Source organism: Chiloscyllium punctatum, chromosome 26 (genome assembly GCF_047496795.1).
Source record: "Chiloscyllium punctatum isolate Juve2018m chromosome 26, sChiPun1.3, whole genome shotgun sequence".
NCBI classification, from domain to species: Eukaryota; Metazoa; Chordata; class Chondrichthyes; order Orectolobiformes; family Hemiscylliidae; genus Chiloscyllium; species Chiloscyllium punctatum.
In genome coordinates, this window is record NC_092764.1 from 45,477,863 (window position 1) to 45,505,634 (window position 27,772).

The 27,772-nt window shown below is 43.7% G+C and overlaps 1 protein-coding gene across 2 annotated transcripts in view; it reads right to left on the minus strand.

Annotated features, from left to right (window-relative positions):
• brd7 (bromodomain containing 7) overlaps nt 1-27,772 on the minus strand; it is a 53,555-nt gene that overhangs the window by 15,467 nt on the left and 10,316 nt on the right. For both annotated transcript variants that reach the window (XM_072547333.1, XM_072547334.1), the window contains exons 3-12: nt 26,987-27,116; nt 25,506-25,560; nt 22,133-22,277; nt 13,252-13,362; nt 11,047-11,237; nt 9,759-9,888; nt 9,440-9,515; nt 8,638-8,745; nt 8,091-8,226; nt 4,927-5,038 (exon numbers count right to left, since the gene is read on the minus strand). In XM_072547333.1, coding sequence (XP_072403434.1) covers nt 4,927-5,038; nt 8,091-8,226; nt 8,638-8,745; nt 9,440-9,515; nt 9,759-9,888; nt 11,047-11,237; nt 13,252-13,362; nt 22,133-22,277; nt 25,506-25,560; nt 26,987-27,116 — 1,194 coding nt within the window. The remainder of the gene's footprint in view (nt 1-4,926; nt 5,039-8,090; nt 8,227-8,637; nt 8,746-9,439; nt 9,516-9,758; nt 9,889-11,046; nt 11,238-13,251; nt 13,363-22,132; nt 22,278-25,505; nt 25,561-26,986; nt 27,117-27,772) is intronic.

The window sequence follows — 27,772 nt, forward strand, 5'->3', positions numbered from 1 at the left end:
GAAGATATTCACAGGAAAGGAAGAGATCATTCAGTTCAGCATGCCCCAGACCAATCAACAAAGATGGACTCCACTAATCCAAATCTTAGCCCACACCTTGGATGCTATGGCAACAGAACTGAATATCTCATGAAACTGTTACAAGAGTTTCTGATTTAAACACCCTTTCAGGAAGTGAGTTCCACACTTCCACTACACTCTGTGAAAAAAACTTCACAACTCTAATGTTAGCCTTCTATCTCTTACCTTAAATCTATGCCCTGGTTATTGATCAACGTATCCAATCTTTGCTCACAGCTCAGGCCCTCCAGTTCAGGCAGCATTCTGGTAAATCTTCTCTGCAACCTCTCTCTACCGCAAGCACATCCTGTAATGTAGTGACCAGAACTGCAAGCAATACTCCAATGCAGGCCCAATCAGTGATTATACAACATAGTCTCCTTGCTCTTATATTCAATACCTCAGCTTATAAAGACAAGACATAGAGTGACACAACATGGAAACAGACCTTTCGGTCCAACTCATCAACGCCAACCAGACATCCCAATCTGGCCTAGTCCCATTTGCCACCATTTGGTCCATATCCCTCTAAACATGTCTATTCATATACCCATCTAGATGCCCTTTCAATGTTGAAATTTTACTTGCCTCCACCACTTCCTCTGGCAGCTTGTTCTATACATGAAAAAAAATTACCCCTTATAAATCTTTCCCCTCTCACCTTAAACCTATTCCATCTAGTTCTGGACTACCCCACCCTGGCTACTGACTCTAACCAAGCATCCCAACATCCAAGTATCCCTCAGAATTATTTTCAAGGCAACGAGGGACTGCCAGCAATGCCCATGCCCAATGAGTGAATTACAAACTAAAGAAGTTTTAAAACTTCCCCACCACTGAGGTTTTTCTGACTGGTCTGTAACTAAATTACCTGGTCAATTCTTTCCTTGTGGTTTTTTTTTAGTAATGAGACAATGCTCGAAGTCTTCTGGCACCTTAACTATAGCCTGACAGAATTTGAAGATTACCACCAGGGTTCCTGATACCTCCTGTCTTGGCTCCCTCAACAGGCTGGGATACAACTCATCTGGGCCTGAGGATTTATGCACTTTCAAGTTTGCTAGATTCACTAGTACCTCCTCGTTCTATTTTAATTTCTTCTAATACTTTACAGTCCTCCACCCTGATATTTATACAGGTATGACCCTTTTCCATTGCAAAGATTGATGCAAAGTATCCATTGAGATCTGTGCCCAAATCTTCTGGGTCCACATGTGGGTTATGTCTCCACTCCATACTATTTCTGTAGTTATTCTCTTGCTCTTTAGATCTTTAAAAACCCTTTTGGTTTTCCTTCTCTCTACCCATTAATACTTTCTCATGCACTCTCTTTGCTTCTTAAATTGTCCTTCAGTTATTCCTCTGCATTTTTTATAGTCCTCAGGTACTCAGTTGCACTGAGCTCTAAGTATCAACCATAAGATTCTCTTTTATTTTTAATCTTTACGTCTCTTGACATCTAGGGTTCTTCAGTCTTTGTCCCACCCTTTGCCTTTATGGGAATAGATTTACTCACTATTAGCAGTGGTTCAGTGGTTAGCACTGCTGCTGCACGGTGCCAGAGACCTGGATTAGATTCCAGCCTTGGGCAAAGTTTGCATGTTCTCTCAGTGTATACGTGGGTTTCCACCCGCAGACCAAAGGTGTGCGGGTTAGGTGGGTTAGCCACAGTGAATACAGAATTATAGGCATAGGGTGGGATTCTGGGTCTGAGTGGGATGCTCTTCAAAAGAGTCCGTGCAGACTCAATAAGCCAAATGGTTTCTATCTGCACAGTAGGGATGCTATGATTCTATTTACTTTTTGAATGTCTTCTATGATGCTCCTAGATGATTTGGGGGGGAAAAATCATGCTTTAATTATAGCCTTTTCCAGTTTTTATATTCCCAGTCCCTCCTTATCCTTTTTCATAACTATCCTAAATCTAACTTAGTGTTGGTCTCTCTATTTAAGTAATGATATATTTGTATTAGTTGCAGTACAGATAATGATCATCCATGGGATGAGAAGATTTTCTTACGATGAAAGGCTGGTTAAAGTGGGTCTACATTATCCAGAGTTCAGATGAATATTAGGTGATCTCATTGAATTCCTTCATAACCTTAAATATTTCAACAGATACAGAGAATAGCTTCCACTGAGTGGACAATATAGAACAGGTGGTAATAGCTTTAGGATAAGGGCCTGTTCATTTACAACTGAGATAAGGAAACATTTCTTCATTTGCAAGTTGGAAATCTGTGGAATTCTCTATCCTAGAGGGTTGTGGATGTGCCATTATTGAATATGTATAAGTCTGCAATTGATGTTCTTTCTCAGCAAAAATCTATGTTTATTACACAGTAAAGTAAACATGGCCTGTGTCATTGTAGCTACACTATAACATGTACTACAAGAACTATTTGAAATGGTCTGATTAAAAACGTCAGGACGAAAGACTAAATCCTTTCATCCTCACACTTACAAACCTCAGTGAAGATTCACCCCTATCTCCACATTAATGATCTAATTGAGGTAGCCATTATCCCAAAGGATGACTCCAGTGTGCTCCACTTCATCAAGTTTGCATGGCTTGAAGAAGTTTACTTGATGTTGCAAATAAGTCAACCTTTAGCATTTGGCACCACAGGATACGGACTACATTCACTGGTCATTAGATATGTTGGGTTTCCTATTGTTCTAAAGGCTCTAAGACAGGTCATAAGGTCAACCTTATCAGATAATTTTTCAATGTGAATTCTAGAAACACTGAACAGCTCGAAGGCCATCATCTTTAGTCCTGAAAAATTCTCAATCTACCTCAAATTACTCAAAAAGGACATGGTATCTCAAAAGTTTTAAAGCTACAGGTGAATCATATTGCTACCGTGCAGTAGCAACACAACAGGCGTTTTCCCTAACAGGATGATGCCTTCAAACCAAAAATATATTCTGACTATCACACAATGCAATAATATGGTATAGGAATTTCAGCGAGTTTTGAGAAGATTTGTAGCTCAGGTTGAGGTTCTGAATATAAGTTTGCTTGCTGAGCTGGAAAATTCATTTTCAGATGTTTCGTCATCCTACTAGGTAACATTTTTAGTGAGCCTCTGGAGGGAGCACTGCTGATGATTCCTGCTTTCTACTTATGTGTTTGGGTTTCTTTGGGTGTTTGTTGATAGAGTTCCAGTTGGAATGCCATACTTCTAGGAATTCTCGTGCGTGTCTCTGTTTAGCTTGTCCTAGGATGGATGTGTTGTCCCAGTTGAAGTGGTGCTTCGGGGGGATGGTGTTGGACAGGGTTGTGGGAGGTGTTGGGGGCGGGGTTGGGGTGAGGGGCAGTGTGGGGAGCGGGGGAATGGTGTTGCATGGGGTTACAGGATGCGGGGGTGGGGGGTGGGGGGGAGGTGTCGGATGGGGTTGGGGGGGCGGGGGGCGGCGTTGTGAGGCGGGGCAGAGTGGGAAGCAGGGGACCAGTGTTGGACGGTGTTGGGGGTAGGGGGATGAGGGAGGTGTTGGAGGGATTGGGGGCGGGGGGGATGGGGTTGGGGCTGGGGCGGGGTTGGGGGCAGAGGTGGAATTGGGGGTGGGGCGGGGTTGGGACAGGGCAGTGTTGAACGGGGTGGGGGGGGTAGGTGTTGGACAGGGTTGGGGTGAGGGGACGGTGTTGCACGGGGTTAGGGAGTGGGGGGGCAGTGTGTGGTGTTGTACGGTTTTGGGGGCAGGGACGCGGTGTTGGAGGCGGGGTCTTGCACGCTGTGTGTTGCTGCAGTCTCCTGAACAAGGAGCAGACTTTAAAAACTCCGAGCCCCAGAGGAAAGGCATTTAATCGATTAACCAAATAATCGATTATCCGAATGAAATACTGCCCGCCCCATCACGTTCGGATAATTGAGTTTCCCCTGTAAATATTCCAAAGACTGGCAGATCATAATGAACAGAAATCTTTTTGACTGTTTGCTACTAGAAAAGTACTGACTATAATCAAGCAGCTGCATAACCAAAATGTTCCAACACACAATCCCAATTAGATATTTGCTGGATAATTCTGAGTGTGCAAAGACGTAAACTGACAGTCAATTTAAGATTGAGAGTTGGCCCAGTGTGGCAAACTTGCATACTGGAAGCTACATATTAATAGAGGGGGCCTGGTTATTTGCAGACATACACTGCACATCGATCAATTCAACAGAAAAAGGGAGTAATTTCTCAGGGGAATGTCTTAACCAATCAGAGTAAACCTTCTTAGTTTTTTTTAAAAGCCTGGTATTAGAATGTCAATCACCATTAATTGGTGCATTCTCCATAGCAAGGTTTCGACAAGAGTCCACCTGACAACCAATCAGTCCTCTCATGCCATATAAATGTTGGTTTTCCCTTTGTATGGTATTCTTGTGAATTGTCCTGATGGATAAAAGGTGAAGAGCCTCAACAAATTGTGTTTTTTTTAAAAACAGTAATACTCAAGCTTTACACTGTCAAACAACTAATGATAAACGATAACTCCTCTCATCTCAATTTCATCATCAGCTCCATTTCCAACAAAACACTAAAAACCGACAACTGAAAATCAGAATAAGATCCTGATCCATTTAAACCCGTTAGAAATACCATGACAGAACTTCTGTTGAGACCAAGATCTTCAGAGCTTGACTACTCATTTTAATTGTTAAATGCTCAACAGCTTTCATGTTTTGGATTAGTAAATCATTTATTTGCAGTGAAGAACGTTTTGAACCAGCTGTATTTGTTATTGTTTGATTTCTGATAATGTTTAAATAAATAACTCATAAAACCCAAACTGCGAATTTCAAGAGAACTTTTTATACAAGGACTAAAACATATTTTTAGTGTCAAACTTTTAGTAGAGAATCACACACTTACTATTTCCAGCTCTTTCATTGTTTTAGAATGTTCACCATTTGTAAGGGAATCCAGTAAATTATCCACCATGTTCACACTGTAGTCTTCATTGCTTGCCAAGAACTGCTGTACACTTGGAACAAACAGACTCTCGATATTAGTGAATGCTTTGATTTCTGGCTGCCTTATTTACAGGTTATTTTACATATTCATTTTCTCCTACAAATGAATCACATTCAGACTTGACCAGAAAATGTCCAATGACAGATTTGTGCATTTCTTAAAAAATGTAACCAGTCATTGGCATGTAACTAGCCTCGTTTTGAAAATAAAAACAAACTTCTAATATCATACATATGAACATTGATATAAATGATTTGGACATGAACATAGGAGGTATTGTTAGGAAGTTTACAGACACCAAAGTTGGAGATGTAGTGGACAGTGAAGAAGATTATCTCAGCATACAATAGGACCCTGATCAGATGGATCACTGGGCTGAGGAGTGGCAGATGGAGTTTAATTTAGGTAACTGTGAGGTGCTGCATTTTGGAAAAGCAAATCAGAGCAGGATTTATACACTTAATGACAAGGACCTGGAGAGTGGTGCTGAATAAAGAGACCTGAGAATACAGGTTCATAATTCATTGAAAGTTGAGTCATAGGTAGATTAGGGTAGTGAAAGCAGCATTTGGTATACTTTCCTTTATTGGTCAGAGCATCGAGGATAGGAGTTGGGAGGTCATGTTGCAGCTGTATAGGACATTGGTTAGGCCAGTGTTGGAACACTGTGTGCAAATCTGGTCTCCTTCCTATCGGAGGGATGTTGTGAAACTTGAAAGGGTTCAGAAAAGGTTTACAAGAATGTTGCCAGGGTTGGAGGATTTGAGTCAAGATTAGAGTGTGCTGGAAAAGCACAGCAGGTCAGGCAGCATCCGAGGAGCAGGAAAATCGACAGTTTTGGGCAAAAGCCCTTCATCAGGAATGAGGCTGGGAGCCTCAAGAGTGGAGAGATAAATGGGACGGGGGTGGGGGGCAGGGGGAAAGTAGCTGAGATTGCAATAGGTGGATGGAGGTGGGGGTGAAAGTGATAGGTCAGAGAGGAAACTGGTGAAATCCACATTGATACCTTTGGGTTGGAGGGTCCTGAGGCGGAAGATGAGGCATTCTTCCTCCAGACGTTGGGTGGTAAGGGAGTGGTGATGGAGGCGGCCCAGGACCTGCATTTCCTTGGCAGAGTGGGAGGGGGAGTTGAAATGTTCAGTCATTTCTGGGGTTGATTGGTGTGGGTGTCCCGCGGATGTTCTCTGAAGCGCTCTGCGAGTAGGTGTCCAATCGGGAGCAATGGATAGAGTAAATGACATTGGTGGAAGTACAGGTGAATCTTTGATGATGTGGAAAGCTCCTTTGGGGCCTTGATCGGAGGTGACGAGGGGGGTTGTGTGAGGGTGTGTGTGTGTGTGTGTGTGTGTGGTTGTGATGGCGGTGGAGTGTGGGAGCAGGTTTTGCAATTCCTGCGGTGGCAGGAGAAGGTACCAGGAGGGGAGGGTGCGTTGTTGGGGGGGGGGGGGGGGGGGGAATGGACCTGATCAAATAGTCACACAGGGAATGGTCTTTATGGAAACGGATGGGGTGGGGGGGGGGGGGGGGGGGGGGGGAGTATATCTCTGGTGGTGGTTTCAGTTTGTAGGTGGCATAAATGTCGGAGGGTGACGCGCTTTACATGGAGGATGGCGGGGTGGAAGGCGAGGACTGGGGTGGGTTGGAGGGTGGCATCCGTTGCTCCCGATGCGGTCTCCTCTACATTGGGGAGATTGGACACCTATTCACAGAGGGCTTCAGAGAACATCTCTGGGACACCCGCACCAATCTGCCCCATCGCCCCGTGGCTGAACATTTCAACTCCCCCTCCCACTCTGCTGAGGACATGCAGGTCCTGGGCCTCCTCCATCGCCACTCCCTCACCACCCGACACCTGGAGGGAGAACGTCTCATCTTCCACCTCGGGACCCTTCAACCCCATGGCTTCAATGTGGACTTCACCACTTTCCTCATTTCCCCTCCCACCCCACCTTACCCCAGTTCCAACTTCTAGCTCAGTACTGTCCTCATGACCTGTCCCGCCTATCCATCTTCCTTCCCACCTATCTGCTCCACCCTTCCCTCTGACCATCGACCATTACCCCCACCTCCATCCACCTATTGCACTCTCAGCTACTTTCCCCAGCTCCACCCCCTCTCATTTATCTCTCCACCCGAGGCTCCCAGCCTCATTCCTGATGAAGGGTTTTTGCCCGAAATGTCAATTTTCCTGCTCCTCGGATGCTGCCTGACCTGCTGTGCCTTTCCAGCACCACTCTAATCTTGACTCTGATCTCCAGCATCTGCAGTACTCACTTTCACCTTAAAGTGTTTGAGCTATAGGCAGAGGCTGAATAGGCTGGGGCTGTTTTCCCTCGTGGCGGAGGCTGAGAGGAGACCTTAGAGAGGTTTAGAAAATCATGAGGGACATGGATAGTGTAAATCGACAAGATCTTTTTCCTGGGGTGGGGGAGTCCAGAACTAGAGGGCATAGGTTCAGGGTGAGAGGTGAAAGATATAAAAGTTACCTAAGGGGCAACTTTTTCACGCAGAGGGTGGTGCATGTATGTAATGAGCTGCCAGAGGAAGTGGTGGAGGCTGGTACAATTACAGGATTTAAAAGGCATCTGGATAGGTATAGGAATAGGAAGGGTTTAGAGGGACACTGGCCAGGTGCTGGCAAATGGGACTAGATTAGATTAGGATATCTGGTCAGCATGGACAAGTTGGACCGAAGAGTCTGTTTCCGTGCTGTACATCTCTATGACTCTATTTGTGAGCAATTAATAGGATAAATTTCACTTAGGTAAGTCTCAGTAGCATTGTGCCTTTTTCTTTTTAATATGTTTTCCTGAAGTTAACTCAGCAGGAAACTAGTTATAGGAAACAGAATTGTTTTAGTTTGTCTCAATTTAGAAACTGAGGGGATTCATTCCAATAATCAGATTCTGTGCTGCCAACTGTGATATCACTCTCCAATTAAGATTATACATTGGAATGGAACAGTCAAGATTGGTACTATATTTCTGACACTCATTCACTAGTGCTGGAGTGTACATGCCAACTTTCATGGGTTTCCTTAAAGAATTAGGGTTGGTACTCACCTGAAGGATCCCGACATACCCAATTCATCACCATATGTTGAATATACCAGGTCAGAATCCTCTTTACTGAGATTAGCACAAGTAGAATCATAAACTGGAGCGTAAGAACTGAACGGTCCATAATTCAAGTAGGTCACTGCAAAAATATAACAGCAGCAAATAAAAGCAATTCACTTCCAAAGGGAACCCTGTACCAAACAAAAAGTCAGGTTATTGTGGTCATGCCTTGACCTAACAGTGCGATGAATTTGTTAGTGGAACATATGACTCTAGTATAGTGCGTTTGATTCTACATGCAAGCTCCTTAAATTTCCAAGCAAATTAGAACTTCATTCAATACTTTACCATTGAGTGTTTTTGCTTAAAAATTAAAATCAGTTCCCAGAGCAAGTGCAGTGGCAATAATATCCGCAAGCTCAGTGAAGGTATTATGGAACCATCCTGCTGCTCTCTGTGCCATCCTTGCTTTTGCAGAAGGTATGTAAAACTGCTAAAAAGGCTTACATCTATCTAACTTTCACGGAATCAATATATTTGCAGTACTAACCCGGAATGACTTTATTACGTTTGTCCTCCTTAAATCCTTGGAGGGTATTGATTCCAGACTGTAATCTGCCAGCCATCATACCGAGCTTCACTGGACAGTAACTTGGGTCTGCAATACAGCAATAGCATGCTTTGGTAATACTGTGCAAAGTGAATGTAAGTGATCAAGTAAAATGACAGCACTGGACATGGACTTAGGTGGAGCAGTTTACGTGAAAACATCCCTCTCACTTTTGGGTCCTGCCTTTGAATATACCCCAATAAATATGATAGAAGTCCAATTTTATTTACTGCTCTTAGGGATATTTAATAGGTTCTAAAATTTCAGCCCAGGCCCCAGTAAGCTAATGTTCCCAGTAGAAAAGAGCACACAATACAATCACTCATCGACAGGTTACCATGTCGTTGGTGTGGTGAAGTCAATACATTGCAGTTGGAAGTGCTCTTCACAGGCTGAGGCCAAGAGAGAATGCTGACTATGAACAATGTCCAGCCTAGGTTGCAGAAATTGATGGCAATAGCCAATATTAGAAGAAAAATATTCGAATCCAGAGGGCAACTATTCCTTAACTAGGTGAGAAGTCACAGCCTACCAGCATCTAACACTGATAAAGCCAACAAAGCACAACGAAGAGTGAAGGCCAAAAGAACTGACTGAAGCACTGGGCATGAGGATGCAATGGAGGGAACTGTGTAACAGGACCTTGTGAATTACTAATCATCTTACTGCAGTTAGACTGATAAGCTCTAGCACGCTGAAATATTCTGGCACAACGCAACTGGCTTTCCCATCAATCTCCTACCTCCCATGTCAGGTTCCACGACATTAAGAATTCCAAGGGTAGTGGTGCCATCAACTTTTCTTCTTTGGAATTCAAACTGAAAATAAAAATTGAAAATGTAGAGAATTCTAAACATGTAAATATTCAGTTTCCTTTTTCTTCCAATGCGAGACGGAGTGATATTCTTCCAAAGGTGCTGAAAACCCACTACAACTTTACCTGTGCCTGGAGATGTCAGCACTTGGTGTGATGGAAAGTCAGTTTTTTTTGGAAAAAAAAAGTAAGAAATCCTCAAACAACACTTTGACACATCATATTAAATAAAGGAAACAGCATTTACCTTACTGTCTATTTTACGCCGGGTCAGTTTTCCAGAAGATTCCTCAATAATACGATCAACCTTTTCCAATTCCCTGTCAATCACATGATTGCCACTGCTGGATGTATCCTCACTGGATTCCTTTTCCAGCCTTTGTAAACCAGTCAACAGAAAATAATCATTGATCACACAACCATTTGCTGTCTCCTTAACATTACTGAAGTACATCCCCATATTTAACTTTGATATGCATGACAATGGACAATCACGGAACCCTCAGAATTCTAATAACATGCATGCTGTAAAGGAGAAATCAATATTTAACATTTTCAGATGTTAATGTTTGGATGAGATGTTAAACCCAGACCCCTCCTCTGCTCGCTCAGCAAGATGTAAAAGATCCCAGGGTCCTATTTTGAATAAAATCAATATCTGGCATTATCACATTGTTGCTTGTCAGCACAGTGCATGAAAACTGGCTGTCTCGCCTACAAGTGACTAAACAAATATTCATCATTGGCTGTAAAGCTCTTTGAGTTGGTCTATGGTTGTAAAGTCATGACATAAATTTAAGTCTCTTTCTAATGTAATAAAAAATGGTTTCAACACTTCTCTCAGATATTAAATGACATTTCGTATAAGCTTAATCAAGAACAACAGTATATAATTGCTGTAGACATGTTTTCTATCAGCCTTCCTTTGCCAATTTGTCCTCTGACTAACTTTATCTCACCTCATATACTGTGATACATTTGTACAGGTACTGGTGCTCTGCCAATATGTCACCAAGTTGTATATGAACTTTGACAGTGAGGATTCTCAACCAAAGTTATCATGGGGGATGTCACAATTAAGTCACTTGCCTCACAATCTCCATCAATTCTCCACTCATAAACACCTACTCAAGTATCACTTATCACCCCAAATACTGAATATGTAACACCAGTGCCAGTACGGTCAGTGCATCAGATTTAAAGTAAACAATTTCTATGTAAACGTTAGTGCACTATTACTGGAACAAGGATGCAATGGACTTTTTTTTGTGAATATCCTTACCAGATTGTACTTACACACATTCTCAAAAACTGTCAGCAATTGTCTAAATGAACGCTTTAACAAAATACCTGCTTTGCTAACTATATGAAATGTTTTCAATGTGTAGACACTTACTGTTTGAAAGCTCAGCTCTCGTCCCAATTATGACATTTTATTTGTTTTCACCAAAATTAGTAAAATAAAACACTGATCACCATGCTAACAGTTTCATGCATGCTGGGAGAAGTAACGAGCTGCTTTCGCAACAACTTACCTTTGGTCTTCATTCTGCTGATCAGCTGATCTATCCCTGTCATCAATTTGCATAGATTCCCCTCTGGCATCCCCCTCATCTTTCCTGCGCTCCCCATTGTAGTCTCCGGTCCTTAGCTTCTCCCCCTGCTTATGGGATTTCTCCAGATCCTGCATGAAATCTATACTCTGCTTCAGGCTTTGGATTTTCTCCTAAAAAGACAAACACATACTAAGTGAGACCTCTACATGGAATACTCAGTGCCACTGTTAAATGGCCACAGATGAAGAACTGAATAACTAACAGTTGCTACTTTTGGATCGATTCAGGTGCCAAGTTAACATGTGGAAAAACATATTTCACTTTGACTTGTCTTCAAAATGGACAAGCTGCATAAATGGTGTATTTTGCACATTTTCCTGACATCTCAGCTTTTCAGAGTCAGTACACATTGAAAGAACTTACTTAGGGAGATCCTAATGCAGAAAACCCTCCAATACAATTCTCTCTAGTGTGGTCAATCCTGTCAGGTAAAGTGGAAGCTCAATGTAGATCTCCACTGGGTCTGCAAACACAGCACTTAATGGCAGTCATCAAATAAAACGGAACACTCAAAAAATGTCCAAATGTTGGTTCCAAGGTCAAGTTTCAAGATGTTGTTGAGACTGAATTAGGAATCAAGCCACATTTAGCAAAATAATTTATTGAAAAGCCTCAAGAGCTTAGTCAATTTTAATTAAGCAATATATGGGGATGCATTGCTGAGAGAAGGGCATTGACATGTGATCAGCAACACTGAGGAGCAGGTAAGGTGAGGATCCCATAACAGGCAGTCAGCATCATCCAGAGGAACAAGTGAGATGAGGACCCTGTGACAGGCAGTCAGAATCACCAAACCTACTGAGGTTCTACCTGTGCCTGGTGTTGCGAAGGATGGGACTGGCCTTGTTGTCATGGAACAGTCCAAGAAGTTAGACCATTCCATATCATCTGTCCTTCGTGGAGAAATTTGCAAAGAAAAACATCTTTGACCATAATTTATCAGGAAGTAGTCAGCATGGAGCGTCCACAAGACCCTGCAGGGAAAAAAAAACGTGGATTCTGTCGGGTTGCTCCCTGAGCACACTGTCAGTCATTTGGCAGAATGCCTCAGCACCAGAACTTTCCAATAAGCACCAAGACATCTCATAGCTGGTGGTGAGAAAGGCACTACCTATTCAATCCATCACATATGTCCAGACTCTCTGTGCCAGCGCCTGATGCCCTCAGAGTGGCTGCTGTTTATATGGCTGCTAGTTCAAGCAGTAGTTTGCAGATGAGTTGGAGCCAACAGTTGCGTATAAATGGGAATTCAGCTGACAAGTAGTTGACTGATAATTGGTCACAAGTCCAAAGACCAATGACAAAGGCCTTTTGCCTATTAATAACTCTGTAATGGGCTGAACAGGTGGCTGAGGAGCTTTGGGCTGTGAACAAGATAGCGAGAAGTCATCAGGTCTGCAAACTCAGGGGCTGAATCTGTTGTCTGCAGTACAAAACAACCCCTAAGTCTGTTTAACATATTTATTTTTTCTTCAGCAGTTGCTATAAGCTGTGACTTTCAATAACTATGTTAGGGACCTTTACAAGCATCTTGAAAATAACTGAAGCATCTAGAGATGCAAGATTGAGAAGTCGAGTTCTGATTAGCACAAGTAATATCTCAGCAAATCCTGTGAAGAAGGACCATTGAACTGCCTTCCCAGTCTTTTCCTCCACCCACAGCAGCCATTTTTTTTCCTTCTTGTGTCTGTTTCTCTTGTACATGTAATGAAAGGTTTATGGGGATTGGGGCGGGTGCAGGAGGGAGTTGCTTAGAGTTTTAACCAGTAGAATTACATGCCACCAGTTCATAAAGGTTTACCTGTACCTGGAGTTTACTTATTCGTAATCAATAGTAATTCTCACTAAGTACTGAAATCGGATTATACTTTGTCAACCTGGGTCTACAAAAAGCACAGGAAAATTGGGGAATTCCACATACTTTTCAAATCTTTAAATTTTGATATCATTCTAGGAATTGTAGGGTTTAATTTTCAGCATGCTACCCCCCAATTTGGTGCAACACAGTTCTGAACATAAACACTGACTCTGGCAGTTCAAAGTATTTAAATAGCAAACAAATTTCAGTTTTCTCCAGCCGAGCAATTGAACAGTTATGAAATAAAAATATATTTAGTGATTTACCTGGCTAAGAATTTTCATTCCAGAGTGTAATAACTTCTTCGCAGCCTTATAGTAGATGGTGTCTGGCCTATTATAGGTCATGGCATTTTCACACATCATTTTAAAATCTCCCTGTAAAAGAGAGATCTGAAGTGAAAAATTGATTTCAATATTTTGGTTACAATACAAACACCTGTTAATGCTACTTATATTGATTCAATACATACCTCTATATTCTCTGTGACATTACACGTGACAAACTGGACGAAGTATTCTTTTGTAATATTCAGGTGACACCAGCTAATACAGATGACATTATTCTAAGTTCAAGGACACAGAGTTTAATTGCTGTTAATTATAATGGTGAGGTCAAAAGGTTTGTTAGGTTCCTTTCTTGAGATTCTTATACACTCAAAGCAACTCCAAAATGCCAACTTCTGTGAACAGCCATGATTTATTTCAGAAAATAAAAGCTTTTGGAGGATCACTTAACACTTCATGATACTTGTGAGGCGTATCAAGCCAGGATCTCTGAACAAGGGTCCTCCCTTTATCCAGGGTTTTACATCACAGTCAGTCAGGCATGCCAGACACAACCCCCTGCCACTCCCCATAAACACATGCCACCCTAAAACAATGTAAAGTGATTAGCGCATTCCTTAAAACAGTATTTACAGAGATTGACACTTGCTGCCTGCAAGATAGAACCCCCCCCCCCCCCCCCCCCCGCCCCCCCCCCCGCCCACCAACACAGGACATCCAATTTCTTACAGGTCAGCAGAACAAATTAACCCTTTAACATCTCATTCCCCTCTTTTATCATTCCATGATAACCAACTAAAAGGCACTATCAGCTTATTCAGAAGACTCTACCAGTATTTAAGCAAGTTATTGACACACAACAATGATTATAACAAGAATTACTAGTCCATGTAGTAGACAGGATCCCCAGGATCCTCCCACATGGAAGAAGAGTGTTCACTAGTAAAGTTCTTAAACTGACAGCCCTTACTGACCAGTCCACCCCCTCCAAGTTGAGTGGAAACAAGCCAATTTTCCAAAATCTCCTTCAGTAAAGTCCAACCTGAAAACAAAGTCTAATCTGGCAGAGGTCAGTTCTGTTGTGTACAGTGGATAGGGAGCCCAGGCCTCTGGCGATGCAGGGACCAGTGCTGTTCCTGCCAGGTCGTTGGGGTCCCATGCAATGAGATGTGCTCCCAAGGCAGGGTGCATATTTGTGGGATTAGCTGTAGCCATCAGTTTGGATTTGGCCATCTTCGTGTTCACCTTTGCAAATCCTGACTGGAGAGTCTGAGGATTTTCAGGATCAAATTGAATGTTGTTTAATGGATTCTTTGCTGCTTCTGCTCCCGCTCTGCTGTCAGATGCAACAAAGCCAACTGGCTGTTTTGATATTAGCTTGCTCAGTGACTCTTCATATCCCTTAAATGGTCGAAACAGAAGGTAAAGCTCACGTGGTTTAACATCCACGGGAAGGCCACTGACAAAAAGCATACTGATCTCCTCTTCACCATTGTTAGCTTCATCCCTTTTCGTGCTCATGACTGGGGAGCTGCTTGAATCGTTGTGACCCCCTACTTTGGGCAGTTGTCATGGTGCTGAGAGCAGGAGGGGTCGCCAGAATGGGGGCGATAAGTTCTGGGATCAATTGTCTATCAGAAGCACTGAGAAAGGTTCCCAGGAATGTGACTTGGCGCTGAGTGCGCAATGGGTAACATTTCCAGGGGGCTGGGTAAGTGGAGTGAGACTTGGATCAGGTTGTGGAGGAGCGGGTAGTGGTCCAAAGGCCTGCTTTACCTGTGAATGAAGGAACTTTAGAGACGATGCTAGCTGCTGAAAGTATCTTTGCATTTCCTCTCTCTTTCCCTCCTTGCCAAGGTGGGTATCAGTATAAAGACAATCAATAAGCATTGGTAATGAAGCATCAGGTACTGGAGTGACCCACAGGCGTTTTGACACAAAGTGTGAACACCCACACATCTGCCATATTTGTTTTGCTGGGTCAGGAGCCTCCCCCTGTAAATGCTGCACAGTAGCAATATCTGGTATGCCTGTAGTTTGAGGTAGGTAATTGATTTAGCGCCTGCTGGTTCACAGAAGACACAATAGAATTGCAAGCCGTCGCCACGTCTTTGGCAGCTCGATCAGCTCTGGCATTGCCATTGCTGATGTCCTTGTTGTCTATTACGTGGGCAGCACATTTGATTATGGCCAATTGCTTGGGGAGGAGGATGGCTTTGAGGAGATTTCGGACATATAGTGAGTTCTGAATAGGTGTTCCCGAAGAAGTCAGAAATCTGCGTTGTGACCATAGCTGGTGATCAGTGTCATTATTTTGAAACATTATTGGCAGACTAGACACACCAGGAGGTATGTCCACTTTATTCCCACTTGATAGTCCAGCTTGGCATTTCAACCGATCCCTTATTTTGTGTCCAGTTTCTCAGTTTTTCCTGTTTTTCTCTACTCATATCATAATCCCCACACTGACGTTTCAGCACCTCACACACTCCAATCCCTCTCTGACATGTGTTATTCTCCCAGCTGGCCTAGTTATATTTATTTGTTATTTCCTCAGCAGTCTTTCTCCACGTGGATATTAAAGTTTTCCATTTAGTCCGTGCATTACGTTTTCAAATTGCCTCCTCTCCTTTTAAACATTTATCCATGGCCCAACAGCCTCCCATCAGCCAAATTTCATTTTCCCACTTTTTATTTAAACATGCTGACAGGCGCTTGAACGGCTCCTCATTCTGAGGGGTCATTCCTGCGTAACCAATGCAAAGGGGTTCTGACACCCAACTTATCCAACGTCTGTCCCTTTTTTTTTAAAGAAGGTTTTAACTTCCTAACTTATCTCTATATATTAGTCTAGTTTCTTCAGTCTCCACACCCATTTCAGAGTCCTGGCCTTCACGTGAGGGTTTTCCCCTCTTAATAACCGGTCTAGGGGGTTGAGACAGACACAGTAGTTATCCTTTATCTTACGTACTATGTTCTGAGGTCTCAAACCTCGCTATTAGAGGACTCTAACCTCCGATCTCCAGTGGGTGTCTAACCTCCCTGGGAAAAATTTGTTGGCATACAAGTGCATAAGTTATCTCACAGATTCTGTCACTACAGAGCCCCAGGGGACGAGGGGTTGACTGAGTGATAGGTTTAGTGAGAGAGATCAAGGTAAATTTTATCTAGTGGGCCCATCCATCTCACGTTACCATCACGCAGGCGATCACTTCCTCAATCTGCCTAGAAGCTCCACATATGTTGGAATCCCACTCCCATCGCCAAATGTTAGGTTCCCTTCTTGAGGTTCTTACACGCTCAATGCAACTGCAATATGCCAACTTCTGTGAACAGCCACAATTTATTTTAGCAAGTACAAGCTTTTGGAGGATGACTTAACACTCTTTGTGATGCTTGCGGAGTGTGGCTCTCCAAACAAGGGAACTGTCCTCCCTTTAGCCCAGGTTTTACATCACAGTCAGTGGCTCAGATAGTCTTGTTTCTTCAAAACTTGAGTCATTGAAGAGTGATAGTCACAAAAAGTGTGCGGAGGTACTGACTTTACATTATTTTTACAATTAGAGAATGTCACACAACACTTTCAAAGTCAAACAAACTTCTACTCTAGAGGACAGCAACACTATCACAATCACAGCATCACAGACATGTATAGCACAGAAACAGACCCTTTGGTCCAACTCATCCGTGCCGACTAGATATCCTAAACTAATCTAGTTCCATTTGCTAGAAGTTGGCCCATATTCCTGTAAATCCTTCTCATTCATAAAACCATCCATATGCCTTTTAAATGTTGCAGTCGTACTAGCCTCCGCCACTTCCTCTGGCAGCTCATTCCATACATGCACCACCCTTTGTTTGGAAAAGTTGCTCCTTAGGTCCTTTTTAAGCTTTTTCATTCTCACCCTAAACGGATGCCCTCTAGTTCTGGACGCCTCCACTCTAGCGGCATGCCACAAGGATTGGTGATGGGTCCACTGCACTTCGTCATTTATGTAAATGATTTGGATGTGAACATAGGAGTTATGGTTAGTAAGTTTGCAAATGACAGCAAAATTTGAGGTGTAGTGGAGAGCAAAGAAGGTTACCTCAGAGTACAACGGTATCTTGATCAGATGGGCCACGTGCCAAGGAATGGTAGATGGAGTTTAATTTAGATATATGTGAGGTGCTGCACTTTGGAAAGGCAAATCAGGGCAGGATTTATACATTTAAATGGTAAGGTCCTGGGGAGTGTTGCTGAACAAAGAGACCTGGGAGTGCAGGTTCATAGCTCCTTCAAAGTAGAATTACAGGGAGTTAGGAGAGTGAAGGCGGTGTTTGGTACGCTTTCTTTTATTGGTCAGAGCATTGAGTACAGGAATTGGAAGGACATGTTGGGGCTGTAGGACATTGATTAGGCCACTTTTGGAATATTGCGTACAATTCTGATCTCCCTCCTCTCGGAAGGATGTTGTGAAACCTGAAAGGGTTCAGAAAAGATTTTAAAGGATGTTGCCAAGGTTGGAGGATTTGAGCAAAAAAGTGAGAGGCTGAATAAACTGGGGCTGCTTTCCCTGGAACGTCGGCGGCTGAGGGAGTGACCTTATAGAGATTTATAAAATCATGAGGGCCATGGATAGGATAAGTAGACAATGTCTTTTCCTCGGGGATGTAAGGCTACAACGTCTAACTGATGTTAAGCAAGACTGGGTTACTTCAAGAAATATCAATTCAGAAACTGGTTAGCAAGAAGCTGATTTTTTGTTTCTTTAGACGGTGGTGAAGCGCTCAGACATGTTACACCCTGCCTGGTTTTCCATTCTAATGATGTCATTACTACAATGGACTGTCAATCTGTTCCCACTTGCATGGTGGACTTGCTGCATCACTGATGTCACACGCTCAGTGACTTCCACCATTCCTACTGCTGTGTTTGCCACCACTTCCTCCCCCACCAGCGCCACTCACCTGCATTCTGCTGACACGCCTCCCACAGATCCCACTGTCACCATCCCTGCCCCCAGAACCCTGAAGGGAACACCACCCCTGCTCATGACTCCACCCCCATTCCCCCACCACCACACCCACTCCAGTTAAAGGTCCCTCCCCCCCATTCCCAGCTCCACACCCACACCAGGCCTTAGCTCTCAGCCCTGTCGAGTTTTCAACATCCCTCCAGACCTCCCCCCTCACTGAGGACGAACGACCAGTCCTCAGCAAAGGACTCACCTGCATCCCCCTCCGCCCACGCATCAATGAATTTAATACACGCCGTGACGTTGAACACTTCTTCCGCTGCCTCCACCTCCGAGCTTACTTTCACAATCAGGACTCCCGCCCACCTTCAGAGGACCCCTTCGCCCACCTCCAACACACTCCATCCACCTGGACACCCTGTGCTGGCCTATTACCTGCCTTCAACCTCTTCATTTCCAACTGCCGCCGGGACATTAACCGCCTCAACCTGTCTACCCACCTCCCGCACAACTCGCAGCCCTCCACTCTCTCTGCTCCAATCCCGATCTCACCATCAAGCCAGCAGATAAAGGGGGTGCAGTGATAGTCTGGCGCACTGACCTCTACACCGCTGAAGCCAGACGCCAACTCAAGGACACCTCCTCCTACCGTCCCCTCGACCATGACCCCACCCCCATCACCAAACCATCATCTCCCAGATCATACAGAACCTCATCACCTCAGGAGATCTCCCACCTACAGCTTCCAACCTCAGTCTGGGAACCCCGCACTGCCCGGTTCTACCTCCTTCCCAAGATCTACAAGCCTGACCACCCTGGCCGACCCATTGTCTCAGCATGCTCCTGCCCCACTGAAATCATCTCTACCTACCTCGACACTGTCCTATCCCCCTTTGTCCAGGAACTCCCCACATATGTTCAAGACACCACCCATGCCCTCCACCTCCTCCAAGACTTCCATTTCCCCAGCCCCCAATGCCTCATCTTCACCATGGATATCCAGTTCCTCTACACCTCCATCCACCATGACCAGGGCCTCCAAGCCCTCCGTTTCTTCCTCTCCCGTCCTCAACAGTACCCTTACACCAACACTCTCACTCATTTGGCTGAACTGGTCCTCACCCTTAACAATTTCTTCTTCGAATCCTCCCACTTCCTCCAGATCAAAGGGGTAGCCATGGGCACCCGTATGGGCCCCAGCAATGCCTGTCTCTTTGTTGGCTATGTAGAACAGTTCGTCTTCCGAATTTACACCAGCACCACTCCCCATCTCTTCCTCCGCTACATTGATGACTGCATCGTGCCACCTCGTGCTTCTGCGAGGAGGTTGAGCAATTCATCAACTTCACCAGCACATTCCACCCTGACCTTAAATTTACCTGGACCATCTCTGACACCTCCCTCCGCTTCCTGGCCCTCTCCATCTCCACTAATGACGACCGACTTTACACCGAGTTTTTTTATAAACACACTGACTCCCACAGCTACCTGGATTTCACCTCTTCCCACCTTACCTCCTGCAAAAATGCCATCCCGTATTCCCAATTCCTCCGCCTCTGCCGTATTTGCTCCCAAGAGGACCAGTTCCACCACAGAACACACTAGATGGCCTCCTTCTTTAGAGACCACAATTTCCCTTCTCATGTAGTTAAAGATGCCCTCCAATGCATCTCGTCCACATTCAGCACCTCCGCCCTCAGACCCCACCCCTCCAACCGTAACAAGGACAGAACCCTCCCTCCCTCCCTCCCCCCCCCCTCGGTGCTCATCTTCCACCCTACCAACCAACCTATAGACCAGATCATCCGCCGACATTTCCGCCACCTCCAAACAGACACAACCACCAGGGATATATTTACCTCCCCACCCCTTTCCGCCTTTCGCAAAGACTGTTCCCTCCATGACCACCTGGTCAGGTCCACGCCCCTCCAACTCACCCTCCCATCCTGGCACCTTCCCCTGCCACCGCAGGAATTGTAAAACCTGTGCTCACACCTCCTCCCTCACCTCCATCCAAGGCCCCAAAGGAGCCTTCCACATCCATCAAAGCTTTACCTGCACATCCACCAATATAATTTATTGTATCTGTTGCTCCCGGTGTGGTCTCCTCCACATTGGGGAGACTGGACGCCTCCTAGCAGAGCGCTTTAGGGAACATCTCCGGGACACCCGCACCAATCAACCATACCACCCCGTGGCCCAACATTTCAACTCCCCCTCCCACTCAGCCGAGGACATTGAGGCCCTGGGCCTCCTTCACCGCCACTCCCTCACCACCAGACGCCTGAAGGAAGAACGCCTCATCCTCTGCCTCGGAACACTTCAACCCCAGGGCATCAATGTGGATTTCACCAGTTTCTTCACTTCCCCTTCCCCCACCTCACCCCAGTTCCAAACTTCCAGCTCAGCACTGTTCCCATGACTTGTCCTACCTGCATATCTTCCTTTCCACCTATCCACTCCACCCTCCTCTCTGACCTATCGTCTTCATTCCATCCCCATTGTACTCTGCACCTTCCCCCACCCTCTTCCCTGACCTATCACCTCTACCCCCACCCCCACTTACTTATTGCACACTATGCTACTTTCTCCCCACCTCCACCCTCCTCTCATTTACCTCTCCACTCTTCAGGCTCTCTGCCTGTATTCCTGATGAAGGACTTTTGCCCAAAACGTCGATTTTACTGCTCCTCGGATGCTGCCCGAACTGCTGTGCTTTTCCAGCACCACTCTAATCTAGACTCTGGTTTCCAGCATCTGCAGTCATTGTTTTTACCTCACCGAAATGAAAATTATCCCCCAGCAGACTTGTAGGAATGTCATTATATGTAACATTTTAAACAGAAATTAAATTTCACATACATGTATCTTAAAAATAATATGCTTTAGAAGAATTGATTTTAGTATAGATGGCATTGACACAGCTTAAACATGAGGTAAGAAAACACGTCTGTTGTATTGCTGGGAACAAAATCCAAGAGTTATTCTAAGTTGCTTGGAAACTTGCTTATTGCTGTAACAAGAGCCAGTCGAGAATGTGGTGCTGGAAGAGGACAGCAGGTTAGGTGGCATCTGAGGAGCAGGAGAATCGATGTTTTGGGCCAGATGAAGGGCTTATGCCTGAAACATCGATTCCCCTGCTCCTTGGATGCTGCCCAGCCTGCTGTGCTTTTCCAGCACCACACTCTTAACTCTGATTTCCGGTATCTGCAGTCCTCACTTTCTCCTAATAAATCCACACATGCACACATACTCAAAGGGGAAAATGTGCAGGGTTTGGGGAGAAGTGCACTACCGAATTACTCACTTTGGCAGTCAGATCAGATACAATGGGGTGAATGGCTTCTGTAATACTGATGTTCAGGAAGACAGTGAATTACCTTATGTCCAGTGAGTGTGATTCAATTAAACCAGCAGCTGATCTTTACTGGCCCTTTTCCACTGGTCCTATGTTGATCTTCCCATCCCAGAAATGTTTGTGAAAATGTGTAACGTTTTTGATATGAATATGTAACAGATCTGTACTTTAAACTTTCTCAATTTAAATACTAAGAAAGACTGCTCACCATATATTTTACAAGCATCCTATCATTTGCATAACACATATGACTTTAAAAGCAGAAGTGCGTTGGAATAATGAACAAAGCCACATTTAAGGTGATCACATTTTGTCAGGATTACTTTCATAATTAAGGACAACAATTGTGCTGACACTGTATTGAACATCAGAGACTGGACAGAGTCTGGTAATAGCCATGTGCACGGAGTAAGAAAGGGACAGGCTGGTTAGAGTTTCTTAAAAGGAAAGAAAAGCTCTGCTGAGATTTCAAAATCTTTGATCACATTTTAAACATTTGTTGCTAACTAGGCATCATGCAGAGCCAACGTTTCAATTACTGCACCTTTAGTTCCTCCAGATCCTGATACTCATTCTTCTTCACCTTCTCCTTCATTGAACTGAAGTCCATTGGGTGTTTGATGATCAGAGAGTATCCAGGAGCAATAAAATCAGTAACAGGGAATGAAAAAAATGCATTGGGGTCTTTCCTGTAAGAACATAGAGGGAAAACTGAAAATTTGGAAATTGATATATGACAGACAAACTCTGGCTGTGTGTGATACCTATGTGTATAAATAGATCAACATAAGAGCCATAGAGATTTCAAATCTGAACTCTATCTTAGTGTGAATAGCACTAATGCAAATTAAACAGTTGAAATAATATCAGCAATTGCAACAAAAAAGCATGATAAAGTGGATGTACAAATTCAATAAATTCACTTCTTCACAGACACCAACATATGATACTTATTGCACAACCTGTCAAAATCCCAATATAGTATATTGCACTTCAAAGTTAAGTGGCTAGTTCACAATTTGAAGTTATTGCTTCAAATCTACTCAATGAGCAAGGCCCACATTGTACAGCACTCCTAAAGCTAAACAAATCAAAATCCAAAACTTAGCTATTAGATAAATGAAGTCCAACCTTGGTTTAAAAAAAAGGAACAGCAAAATGCTGGAGATGTGGAAATTAGGATGCAGTATGAGGAAAGGTAGAAAATGTGCAGAAAGAACTGGCAGAGAGAGATATAGCACTGGAGTTAAACATAGTAAGGTATAAGTAGAAATAGACTAAGCATTAAGATCTAATTCAAGTCTACAGACATGTGGTAAAATAAGGTAGGTGAGCTACAGGTCAAAATAGCCAAAAGAGGATATGATGTGTGGCAATTACAGAGGGGTACTAAATATTTCTGAATACAGGGAGGATAGTGTGGCAAAAAAGAGCAGGAAGAATGGCAGTATTGATTAAGAGGATAAAAGAGTGGCGGACAAAGGAGGGACCGAGGTCATAATCCACTTGCTTAGAGTGAAGAAATGATAAACATGCCACTAACTACAAGGTATAATTCTACAGGTCACCAACTACTAAGAATGATACTGAGGAACAAATCTGCAGGGTAATTACAGAGAAGTATGAGAACTATACAGTGGTTATAATGGGGGGGGGGGAACTTCAATTTCTTTAATATAAGCTGAGATAGCAATATTCAACAGTGACAAGAGGAAGATGTATCTCTGAAGTGTGTTCAGTAGAATTTTTGAGAGCAGTGTTTCTGACCTAACAAGGAATGAAGCATTACCAGTCCATTTTCTGGGTAAAAGGTAGATAGAGTGTCAGTTGCACAGTGTTTAGGATAATAATCTTTTAAGTTTTCATTTAGCAATGGAAAAAAAGACACTGAGCAAGAATGCATAGCTTAAGCAAGGCCAATATCATTGAGTTGAGGACAGACCTGCCCTATTAGCCACTAGGCACAATCTGCAACAGGAATCCTGAATTCCAGACTGGTATCACTGGGAGAGACAGGGGATGTAATGCCGGTGAGCTCAAGCATCACTGAGAATCCACTGGTGCAACGCCTTGCAGCCAGCCATGAGATGCAGTCCCAAGCAGACCTCAGAGACTGCAGCAACTAGAGACACGGCGAGTAAAATATTATGTCTTCCTCTTATATAACATTTGTTTCAACAATTATTTCATTTATCAATGTAGAAATTCAGTCATTAGTGTATCATATTTCAGTTTTTAATGTACAGGTATAGTGCTTTAAACACCAATTCAAGTGGGAATCAGAACTTCAGAATATAATCTGAAATAGAAGTAAGGACATCCTATAATAGCCTAGGCTTGGATTACATCCCTGCTGAAAGACTTATGCCTGAAATGTCGACTCTCCTGCTCCTTGGACGCTGCCTGACCTGCTGTGCTTTTCCAGCGCCACACTTCTTGACTCTGATCTCCAGCATCTGCAGACCCCACTTTTCCCCTGGGTTACATAGCACAATTTCAGAATTTCTTTTCCCCAGATAAGCCAAATTACTCTAAATTGTGAGGATAATTATAGATTTTACGAGGCTGATGAAACGTGCAGACATATGGAAAATGAACCTTAATGCAGAGAAACATGAAGCAATACACTAGGGTGGGAAAGATAGGACAGACCAAACAAACTGAGGGGCATGGTTCTAAAGGGAGTGCAGTAACCTGGGTTCAAACGCACACAAATTATTGAAGATGGCAGGACAAGTTGAGGAAGTAGTTAAAAAGGGCATACAGAATCTTGAGTTTTACAGAAAATGGAAAAGAATATTAAACAAGGAAGTCATGAAGAACCTTTAGAAAACACATATTCTGTTATAACTAGAGTAGTGCGTTCAATTCTGGGTATTCAACTTTAAGAGGGGTTCAGACAAGGTGATGAGAAGGTTTACGAGAAGATATACCAGGTCTGAAGGACTTCAGTTTTGGGAATAGGTGAGAGGAGTTGAGATTGTTCTTCTATGAGATGACTGAGAGAAGAGGTGATAGAAATGTTCAAATTAGAGTCTAAACAGAGTGAACAGAAAGATTCCAGATTCCAGCATCCACAGTAATTTGGTTTTATTTAGAAAGAAACTGCTTCCTTTGGCAGAGAGGTCAAGGACCAGAGGACTTGGATTTAAGGTGATTAGATTCCCTACAGTGCGGAAACAGGCCCTTCGGCCCAACACGTCCACACCGGCCCTCCAAAGAGCAATCCACCCAGACCCATTCCCCTACATTCACCCCTGACAAATGCACCTAAAACTACAGGCAAGTTAGCATGGCCAATTCACCTAACCTGCACATCTTTGGACTGTGGGAGGAAACCCACACAGACACGGGGAGAATGTGCAAACTCCACACAGACAGTTGCCCGAGGCGGGAATTCAACCTGGTTCCCTGGCGGTGTGAGGTAGCAGTGCTAACCACTGAGCCACCGTGCTGCCCAATAGGTAAAAGAATCAAACACGACATGAGAAAATATTTATCTCTGCACTGAGTGGCTAGGATCTGGAATGCCATGTCAGACAGCGTGACGCAAACAGATTCAATTTTGCCTTGTGAAGGGGAATTTAATTCATACATGAAGATAACAACAAAAATTGCAAGGTTACGGAGCAAGGATTGAGAGTGCTACTGCTCTGCATACTGCGAGCACAGATTCAATGGCTGAATGGTTTCCTTCTGTGCTATAACTATTTTGTGAGTCAATACACAAGACTGTAGCAATGTGTCATACAATCCAATAATTTTCTGTACAAATTTTACATTTTTTTTCAAAAATGTTGAACAGTTTCAGCTTCGAAAAGATCTAAATGTCTAATAATTATCAAAATAAGTTGTGTCATGGTCAAGCCCAGCTCCCTTGCCCACTCCCAGTATTTCTTTCAACAGCTACTACTTGCCTCTGAAGTTGCCGCAACAGTTGATACTGCAATTCTTGAAAAGGTGTTTGGTATTCTTTAACGTGAACAAAAATGAAACAAATTAGCAAATTAAATGCATGCCTGAAATTTAATGAATAGCAATGAAGTTGCTACGGTCAGAGAATTTTCAGAAATTCTAATTAAAAATCAATATAAACTCTACATTTAATATTGCAACTACAGGGGAACCTCGGTTATCTGAATATCAATTATCCGAAGGGGATCTCAAGATCCCAACCGAAACATAACTTCAAAGAGCTGTTTCAACCCTGATTGTACCTGTAAACAAAAGACGCAATGATTAAACACAAACTCGGCTCACTGAAATGCTGCCGAGAACAGTCCTGGACAGTCCAGGCACTGTCTCTAAACGAGTGACCTCCCACCCTCTCTCTCTCTCTCTCCCCACACTTTCCCTGGAGTTCTGCACAGAGGTGTAGCCTAAACCCCTCTTCCACAGATAATCTGTCCAACATTGTCCTGAACAGGGCAGTGGTGGAACCTGTCAAAATGTTGTGTGCACGTGCACGCACTACTTGAAGACTTACTCCACGGGGTGGGGGGAGGGACGGACGGATAGACAGACAGGTAGCAGGCGGAGGCGGACGGGAGGCCGTGTTCGACAGGGTTGAGTGCAGGGCGGGGCGTGGACTGGGGGGTGGGGTGGTGGTGTCGTGTTTGAGGGGATTGGGGGCGGTCAGGGGGTTTGGGATGAGAGCAGACGGGGGGGACAGTGTTGGACGGGGTTGAGGGCGGGCCAGGGGTGGGGGGGCAATGTTGGACGGGGGAGTGGGGTCTTGCGTGGTGTACTTTTGCCTAGTTTCCTGAACAGAGAGCAGACTTCACAGAAAACTCCGAGCCCCAGAGGAAATGAATTAACCATATAATCAATTATCCGAACGAAATAGAGCCTGTCCATCTTGTTTGGATAATCGAGATTCCTCTGTACATTAAAAATCATTGACAAAAGACCTAATGGACAAATGAGGAGAAATATTTTCACTCAGGAGTTTTTTGGGATTTGGAATATTCTACCTGAAAAGGATGTGGAAATCAGTTCCATAACTAATTTCGAAAGGGAACCGGAAAGTACTTGAAGATGAAACCTACCAGGTTATGGGCAAAATAAAATGGGTGGACAAGATAAAGCAAGATTACCCTTTCAAAAATCCATTACAGGATCAACAAACTGAGTAGTATCTTCTGTTCTGTAGACTCTGTCATTCTGTACATGGCCTTTGAACAGAGTGGTGTAGAACAGTGGATGTGCAGAGTGAAAACTCAATTCCCAGCATTGACATCCCTTAGTAAACAAAAGATCACAGACTAAAAAATTCAAAACTAAAGAATTCAATAAGATCAAGCTTACAGTTTCTCAAATGTACGAAAAATGTCACATAACCTCGAAACAGTGCATAAACTGTAAAACAGAGCCTTTTTGTTCAATATCAAAAGCTCACCTTCAATTTTTATTAGAGGGGATGTCATGTGTCTTTCTGGTGGCATTTCAAACCTTGCAGGAGATCGACTCCTTTCTTCCTCTTCCCGTTCACTGATAGCAAGCTCTTTCTCCCGCTTTCTCTTTTCATCCTAAAGGGAGATTAAAAAGGTTTTGGCAATCCTGACTTTTCTATCCATATCTCTAATGATCAGAATGAAATCACAAAGTGTTGAATGCAAAAGCAAGAGCAAATTAACGGCTTGGTTTTTTTTTGTTAGGAATACCATTTGAGGTTAACAATGCTCAGCACAACATAGAAATCGGATTGCCTTGACTCTTTGGTGGCTTCGCTATAGGTTCCTTGCCAAGAGACTCATCATTCAAATACATGTAGCAGGGTAAAGGTCCAATACTTAGCCACTATATACCCATCAAACATGCCACAAAAAAAAGGTACAGAAGGCGTTATTAAATGCAAGAAAAAGACGGGCGGCATGGTGGTTAGCACTGCTGCCTCACAGCACCAGAGACCCGGGTTCAATTCCCGCCTCAGGCGACTGACTGTGGTTTGCACATTCTCCCAGTGTCTGCGTGGGTTTCCTCCGGGTGCTCCAGTTTCCTCCAAAAATGTGCTGGTTAAGTGAAGTGGCCATGCTAAATTGTCCGTAGTGTTAGGTGAAGGGGTAAATGTCTGGGTGGGTTGCACTTCGGTGGGTCGGTGAACTTGTTGGGCCTGTTTCCACACTAAGTAATCTAATAAAAAAACTCTAATCTAATAAGATTATTTTTAATGCTATGCGAAGTG